This window comes from Bidens hawaiensis, unplaced genomic scaffold (genome assembly GCF_021521415.1).
Source record: "Bidens hawaiensis isolate Kalapana, Puna unplaced genomic scaffold, B.hawaiensis_p1.1 tig00082077_1, whole genome shotgun sequence".
NCBI lineage: Eukaryota > Viridiplantae > Streptophyta > Magnoliopsida > Asterales > Asteraceae > Bidens > Bidens hawaiensis.
In genome coordinates, this window is record NW_027503867.1 from 20,615 (window position 1) to 29,510 (window position 8,896).

The 8,896-nt window shown below is 34.0% G+C and overlaps 1 protein-coding gene across 1 annotated transcript; it reads right to left on the bottom strand.

Annotated features, from left to right (window-relative positions):
* Positions 1–3,293: 3,293 nt before the first annotated feature.
* LOC143607426 (deSI-like protein At4g17486) lies at positions 3,294–7,210 on the bottom strand. The gene is made up of 4 exons (XM_077082878.1): positions 6,984–7,210; positions 4,619–4,906; positions 4,101–4,178; positions 3,294–3,652 (listed from the first exon to the last, which is right to left on the bottom strand). Exons 1-4 carry the CDS (start codon positions 7,135–7,137, stop codon positions 3,513–3,515), a joined length of 660 nt encoding a protein of 219 aa, XP_076938993.1. The 5' UTR covers positions 7,138–7,210; the 3' UTR covers positions 3,294–3,512.
* Between the last annotated feature and the right edge of the window lie 1,686 nt (positions 7,211–8,896).

The following is an 8,896-nucleotide window of genomic DNA, read 5'->3' on the forward strand; positions in this document are numbered from 1 at the left end:
ACGCGCCATACTTAAAGGTTGGGAATCCTCATAATATCCCACATGGCTACATGCCAAACTTAAAGGTTGAGAATCCTCATAAACCCATAGGCCACGCGCCAAGCTTAAAGGTTTGACTACGAGCCGCACAAGCACCTATGACATCATTATTATTATCTGGCCATTTTGTGCCTTCATTATTATTTTGAAGACAAGCCGGGATAGTCATCCTGCGCAGGAGAGGCCCTTGTGGGCCAGTCATTATCATCATATTATAGCTCGTAAGTCGCCTCGCGCGCAAGCTTCATTATTTTTACAGCTCGTAAGTCGCCCCGCGCGCAAGCTTTATTATTCTATAGCTCGTAAGTCGCCTCGCGCGCAAGCTTCATTATTTTTACAGCTCGTAAGTCGCCCCGCGCGCAAGCTTTATTATTCTATAGCTCGTAAGTCGCCTCGCGCGCTTTATTATTCTCATAGCTCGTAAGACACCTCGCGCGCAGGCTTTATTATTCTCACAGACCCCTAAGTCGCCCCGCGCGCAAGCTTTATTATTCTATAGCTCGTAAGTCGCCTCGCGCGCAAGCTTCATTATTTTTACAGCTCGTAAGTCACCCGCGCGCAGGCTTTATTATTCTCATAGCTCGTAAGTCGCCTCGCGCGCAGGCTTTATTATTCTCACAGACCCGTAAGTCGCCTCGCGCGCAAGCTTTATTATTCTATAGCTCGTAAGTCGCCTCGCGCGCAAGCTTCATTATTTTTACAGCTCGTAAGTCGCCCCGCGCGCAGGCTTTATTATTCTCATAGCTCGTAAGTCGCCTCGCGCGCAGGCTTTATTATTCTCACAGACCCGTAAGTCGCCTCGCGCGCATGCTTTATTATTCTATAGCTCGTAAGTCGCCTCGCGCGCAAGCTTCATTATTTTTACAGCTCGTAAGTCGCCCCGCGCGCAGGCTTTATTATTCTCATAGCTCGTAAGTCGCCTCGCGCGCAGGCTTTATTATTCTCACAGACCCGTAAGTCGCCTCGCGCGCAGGCTTTATTATTCTATAGCTCGTAAGTCGCCTCGCGCGCAGGCTTTATTATTCTATAGCTCGTAAGTCGCCCCGCGCGCAGGCTTTATTATTCTATAGCTCGTAGGTCGCCTCGCGCGCAAGCTTCATTATTTTTACAGCTCGTAAGTCGCCTCGCGCGCAAGCTTTATTATTCTCATAGCTCATAAGTCGCCTCACGCACGAGCTTTATTATTCTCATAGCTCGTAAGTCGCCTCGCGCGCAGGCTTTTATTATTCGGCGTGCTATATCTTATTCATGCTAGTGCACCATCATTATCATAAGGACCACAACATGTCACCATCATGAGGAAAACCTCCCAAAACTCAAAGACAATAAAGATAAGGCCGAAGAAAAGGGAAAGAACCGCCTCATGTCCTAACACACCTCATAAAGTCCAGCGCTCCACCTAAACGCTTGCGCGCCTAGGAGCAACACTGGACTTGGGGGGCTTGTAGGGGTATGGTACTAAACCCGGTTTTATGACCCTAAATTTATTATGTTTGGCTTATTTTATTATATGGACTAATACAATGTTATTGGGCTGAGGGGGTTTTGTGGAGGTAACCCTAACTGGGCTAGGCCCATTAGGGTACCATGATGGTGGCCATGAGGCTCTCTATATAAGGAGGTCTCCACCTCCTTGTTAAGGGGTCATGCTCAATAAGAGCCACCACCCTATTTTTGTGTCTGTAAACAAGAGATCCTCAGGATTTCTTAGCAGTCACCTCCACACCCCCGAAAAGCCATTGCAGATCTCAAGCAACCGGAGAAGAAGATAAAGGCGTGGTTCGTTCATCTCGAAATCCGTGGAAACATCGTCATGGGTCAGGTCAGATTCATTTCATGCTTCGACACTTTCTTTCATATTTTAATCTTACTTTACATATATACTTATACGTTTTAAAGAGCCTTTCTTCCTATAACCTCACAGATATTAATAGGGACTGCCACCCTCCTTCACAGATATTATTATGGTCTGTCACCCTCTTTTCACATATATTGTTAGGGTCTGCCACCCTGCTTCGCAGATATTATTAGAGTCTGCCATCTTTCTTCACATATATATTTACATAAAAAAGGATATGTTACCATTGTTTTACACGTTAAGCTTGCTCATTATATATATATATATAGGGGAAGGTTAATTACTCTATTATAATTACTCTACTTGTATACATAATTACTCTATTTGATTCTCACGTTTAGCACGCTAATTTCATTTGTACGTTAATCTTTCCCTATATATATATATATATATATATATATATATATATATATATATATATATATATATAGGGTTAGTATCATTTAAGAACTTTAAAAAAGTTAAGAACTCTAAGGAACTCTAAACAACAAAACATTTTTAAAATTTTTTTTACATGTTAACATTATTTAAGATTAGTTTTATCATATTTTATATAAAAAATTTTGATTACATATATTAATCACAAGTTTACATATGTGTAAAATTTATGTACTAACAATTTACATAGGTGTAAAACAAAACATAGATATGTATAAAAACTAATTTTCAAAATTGTAATCATACATATAGATATAAAAAAAATGATAAAACTACATTCAAATAACATTAACATACAAAATTTTTTATAAAAAACATTAGTTTTCAATGGTTCCTTCAAGTTCTTAAAAAATTTAACAGTTCTGTAATGATACTCATCCTATATATATATATATATATATATATATATATATATATATATATATATATATATATATATATATAGGGTAACAATCAATTGAGAACTCTTAATTTATATATATATATATATAGGGTAAGGATCTTAAGAGAATCCTTTGGAAAAAATCAAGTCGTTTGGATCATCGTTTCGAGCTAAGTTTTACATCAATCGACTCGCATTCTTCTTCCGATCAAAAGCCCTAAAACATTAATTTAAAATTCGGGAAAAAGTATAACGCCGTAAGTCATTTTTAACAACAGACCATTGGGGGGGCACCTTTTTTAAATTTGAGACCATTACTGACGATAAAATGAATATGGATTATTATCAGTAAATACCACTCAGTAGAGATTATAAGAATCCAATAAACCTTTTTTTAATAAAATTTTAATAAATGAGTACAATATATTACTACCATTTTTGTTTCAAGTTAAATTCCACTTTTTAACTTTTTTGGCCCATAAGTTTACATACCAAATGTTATTATTTCAAGGATATACAAGTATATATTAATAATTTGAATTAAAAATACAAGGGTAAAATAGTCCCAACAATATAAATAAAGTTTTTACTTTCAAAACAACTTTTTTTTTCATGACTGGTTTACCAAAAGCACATCACCAAATTTTTATAATACAACTTCCAAACAATCAATCTTTCCCAAAATCTTAAAACCTCCCATAAAACTACAACTCACTTTACAAACATAAGTGCAAAAACAAAGAGAAATCGCTTGCAATCAACGAAATTAATCATACAAAACCGTCTTCTTTTTTTTCATCTAGAGACCTCTTTAACGAAAGCCACTTCACTCGAGGCAGGTGGTGAGAGCAGATGTTTATCTTGTTCGGTATCATCAAAATATTCCAACGGTTCTTGAGCGTTCGAACTTGATACAGACGCTGTCCCGTCTTCTTCTGCAATTTGTTAAAACCAAAAATTTGAGTTTTAACACATTATCTTACGCAACACTAAAATAACGAATTTGAAAATTTTACCCTCACTAAAGTAAATGGTTAAGAAAGAGTTTAGTCGGTGAGGGGCAAAATTGTCAAAACCATATAAAAAGGTGGTATGTTATATAAAGCATACCCTTTTTGCAAAAGTTCATGACCAAGACTTAAATGGTCAAAATTAAACAAAACTAATTGTCAACTTTCGGATAAAAATATAATTTTCGAACACTTTTCGGAGGTTAAAAATGAAACCTACGTTAAACGAACGTACTAACATAAGAACATGTCAGGTTAACCACAAAACCGTCTATGATAACTTGAAACTGAGATACAAGCAGTTTGACCACTCAAAAGTCAAACTGCATTACTTTATTTTTTAACCAAAGGAGCTTGGCAAAAGTACGCGTACCGCAATTATGATACTCCGGGAGCTGTTTAACGGTAGTCACTTGGAGACTTTCGGGAAGTAAACAACTGCATAGAGCACCTGAAAAAAATATTACAGAATATCAATTATTAAATAAAAATTAACAATTTACGTTTCAAATGAAGGTAAAAAAAATCTTGTAAAAATGCCAAAACGAGGATACGCGTGATTGTGTGTGATAGGTGTAAAATTGAACGGTAACACAATATGTTAAATATATATATACAAGATCAGGATCATTTCAGAACTTCTAAATAATTTAAGAACTCTTTAACAACCAATTACTTTATTTATTTTATATCTTTAGTATCATTGAGGGTAGTTTTGTCATTTATTATATCTAATTTGATAATTACATATATGTTATATATTATATCCCATCATAAAATTACATATGTTAAATGACAAAAATACCCTCAAATTATATTATTTGGAAGTTCTGAAATAATCCAGATCATATACATATACATATATAAAAAAATGATTAAAATGGCACACACCTAGTTTTGCGAGCCGGTTAACCCACCCGGGAATTCCTTTTCCCGTTAATCTTTGACAAATATCATCGGTGAAATGGTTGCAATTCTTGGAAATTAGGTGATAAGTGTCCCCATGATATTCTGAAGCAACGGTTTCGATAAATTCCCTAAATTCAGTAGGCGATTTGGTCACATGCCCTAACGGTATCGAACATCTGTATATAAAACCCGGGCAACTTTTCGGTTCAACTTCAAACACCCCACTAACCGGAAAATCGTGTGCTCCAAACCCGTATTCCATACCATACACTGCACAAAAAACATGTTAGTGTTTTTTTTGTTAAAAAACGGTAATATAAATTACGCTCGTTTTTAACAGCATAGAGACACAAACATCAATGATTTGAGTGCACATTGTATTACTATGCCAAACCAAAGTTGAAACAAGTGGACCGAGTAACGGATCAAAACGGGTCATTTTTAGTGTCGAGCGGACCCACAAACATTGCTTTGGATATATAAAACTGTTGATGTGGCCTTTCCAAAAAAATAATAATAACAATAATGAAAAATAAAATAAAATAAAATAAAATAAAACTGTTGATGTGCAAATAATAATGATAATCTATCTTTTTTAAGTAAATTGAGTGATTTAAGAAGTTTTTATGCATTTGAATACACTAACGAAAACCCATTGGAGCTCTACGTTATTCAAATAAACTCATAACACCAAAATCTAGACGAAATATACCAGTTTCATTGTACGCGTATAATTTGAAATTTTTGAAAAAACCCCAATTCAAGAACCTCAAAAAACATATAGTTAACAAAAAAGAAAACCAAGAAAGTATCAAATGATTCCACAAAACAAACGAAACCCTAAAGCATTGTTCTTATACAATCTGCAGAACCGAATGAAACAGAAAGCCAAGATCTTTAATAAACATCATACAAAACAAATTAAACACAGACCCTTAAAAGTTTCAAATGATTCTAAAAAAACCCCCAAATACAAAACAACAAAACCCTCTAATCATTGCACTAGACAATTAATATTTTGAAAAACAAAAGAAACATTAAGTCATTATCACCAATAATTTACATCCTCTAAGCTCAATAACCCTGATCGAAACCCGTATTAAGCGTTAGATAAATAAAAGCCCCATTAAAGATTCAAATAATTTTACTTATAAAGTTGAAATCTTGAAAAAAAACTCAGTAAAACATTAACGCATGATCACCAATAAACCTCATAAAGAACCCATCTTTTAAAGCTCAAGAAACCCTATTACGAAACACTAAACTAAATAAAACAAAAAAAAAAAAAACCATCAGATTCAAATCATTTTACTTATAAAGTTGGAATCTTGAAAAACTCAACCAATACACCTCATAAAGAACCCATCTTTTAAGGATCAAGAAACCCTATTACAAAACATAAAAATAAATCAAATAACAGACCCATTAAAGATTTAACCCATTTTCACTTATAAAGTTGGAATCTTGAAAAAAAAACCCAATAAACCATTAACACATGATCACCAATAAACCTCATAAAGAACCCATCTTCAAAAGCTCAAGAACCCTATTGCATAACACTAAATTAAATGAAACAAAAAAACCCATCAAAGATTCAACTTTTTTACTTGTAAAGTTTTAAACTTGAAATGAACAAATGAAACATCAAGTCTTGTAAGGCTCAAGAAACCCTATTAATATAACATAATAACTAAATTAAATAAAAACCCATCAAAGATTCAACTCACTCTACAAAACCCATATAAAAATTTCAAAGATTATCAAAAAGAACCTATTAACATTAGCTCATGATCACCAAGAAACCTCATAAAAAACCCATCTTTTAAGGTTCAAAAAACCCATATACAAGAAACCCATTAAAGATTCAACTTTTTTACTTATAAAGTTTTAAACTTGAAAAGAACAAATGAAGCATCAAGTCTTGTAAGGCTCAAGAAACTCTATTACTAAACATTAAACTAAATTAAACAAAAAAACCCATCAAAGATTCATATCATTTTTCACTTACAAAGTTGGAATCTTGAAAAAAAACAATAAAACATTAACTCATAATCACCAATAAACCTCATAAAGAACCCATCTTGTAAACCCTATTACAAAACATTAAACTAAATCAAATAAAAACCCATTAAAGATTCAAATCATTTTACTTATAAAGTTGGAATCTTGATAATAATAATAATAATAATTCACTAACTCATGATCACCAATAAACCTCATAAAGAACTAATCCTGTAATGCTCAAGAAACCCTATTAATAAAACATAAAACTAAACCAAACAAAAAACCCATCAAAGATTCAACTCAATCTACAAAACCCATATCACAAAATCAAAGATTTACTCACCTTGAATACCCGAATGAAAGATACCAAACCCGAACCAGATACTGTATGAATTAACAGGTGTAAGATCATACACATTCAAGAAAATCTGTGTGTCCATATTACTGTAATCTCTTTCTGGGCTTGTTGAGCTTGATGATGTACTCTCTCTACTCATTTATTAATAATCTTTTTAATTTTTCAAAATTAAAAAAAAAACTATTTTAAGATCAAAAAGTTTGGATCTTTATATGTGTAAAAATGGAAAATTGATTTGGGGATTTTGGGATTTGAGGTGAATGAGTTGGTGACTCGGTGGGTTGATGAGTTTAATAATATGGGACTCAGTTGAGCAAATGACAGTGTGGATTTAATCAAAAAAAAAAATTTATGTTTTGTACAAATTACTATTATTATTATTATTATTATTATTATTATTATTATTATTATTATTAAAGTTAATAATAATTCAAAAATGAGTTATATGTGGGTCATAAACAGGTAACAATGTATTCATATGGGATGAATGTATTATGTATGCATAAAGAGGTGCACAAACCAGGGATGAGTAAAATCGGTACCGGGTACCGTACGGCCGTACGGTACTGATCCTAAAATCGGTACCGATTTGGTACCGTCGGTATCGAATCGGTACCATGGTTTTAAGTTTCGGGATCGGTACGGTACGGGTAACGGTATTTCTTGATTTTTTACCCTCGGTACCGGTACTATCCGCGGTACCGTCCGTCGGTACCAGGTACCGAACCGAATATTTCGGTACCGGTATCGGTACCAAGAATTTCCAATTTTTGGGGATCGGGAAAATCGGGATTGATACCGGTCGGTACCTGGTACCATCCCATGCACATCCCTAGCACAAAGTAGATATTTTTTAGGAATTGTAATTGTGTGTGGTTAACAAAAAATTAAAACTGGCTTAAGGGGGTGTTTGGGATTGCTTATTTTTACTAACTTATAACTTATAAACTTTTGAAAAAGTAATAAGGTGTTTGGGATTGCTTATATTGTGAGAGAAAAAGTTTCATAAGTTACACTTTTGTAACTTATTAACTTAATGAAAAGTTATAAGGAGACAAAATAAGGAATCCCAAACACCCCCTAAGTAGGAACAATATTTAATATAGTCGGGTATTTGATCGGGTTTACCGGGATTTTTAAGGTTTTTAGATAGGGTCGAGTTTTGACCGGGTAAATGTGGAATCGGTTCCAGGTGGATCTGATTCCAGGTACAGGTCTAGGGAGAAACCTAATACCAGGCCGTACCCGCAAGTCGGGTACGAGTAGGAAACGGTTATGGGTCAGGTCTGGAACGGGGTATTTTATGCATCAATATATGCATATATAGTGATATACTTAAGTTGAATATAAATTTGGTTTCGCTATTTAAAAGTGGTGGCGGTACAACTTTTTATTGTCTTCTGTCTTGATACAAACACCATTTTTTATTGTGAAAGAAGGAAAGTTTTGTTTTATTACTTGATCTAATTTTTTTTAATAATCAATTTTTTTTTCCAACAAATTGAATAAACCTGGACAAAAAGTATTTGGTAGAGACATTTGCCTTACTCTATCTCCATGGGTTTCGTCCTTCATTATAAAAGCAAAGTTTGCTTACATCCCATTGCTATTGGTGGGGCTTTTGACCATGTGTAGTTTTTATTATCTTACTCCGTCTCTCACTCATCTCTTCTTAAGGGACATGTCAAGGCTGGGTATTAAACAAACTTCTAGTGTTGTTGGTTGCTTGTTATCATTGGCTTTGCTATTCAAAAATGGGGTTGTGGCATAGCTTGTTGTCCATTGCCTGTCATTTTATTGTAATTGTTTTGAGTTTAATGAGAAATATAAAGCAGTAGATTCCAAAAAAAAAAATACAAATTTTTTGTTCAACAACAATCATACGATTCAAGTTTTGA

Excerpts from the sequence above, each read along its gene's own strand:
- LOC143607426 (XM_077082878.1), bottom strand. The coding sequence starts at position 7,137 with ATGAGTAGAGAGAGTACATCATCAAGCTCAACAAGCCCAGAAAGAGAT. Across the intron at positions 4,907-6,983 it reads CTTTCATTCGGGTATTCAAG|TGTATGGTATGGAATACGGG; the intron begins GTGAGTAAATCT and ends TTTTTTGTGCAG. Across the intron at positions 4,179-4,618 it reads TAACCGGCTCGCAAAACTAG|GTGCTCTATGCAGTTGTTTA; the intron begins GTGTGTGCCATT and ends TATTTTTTTCAG.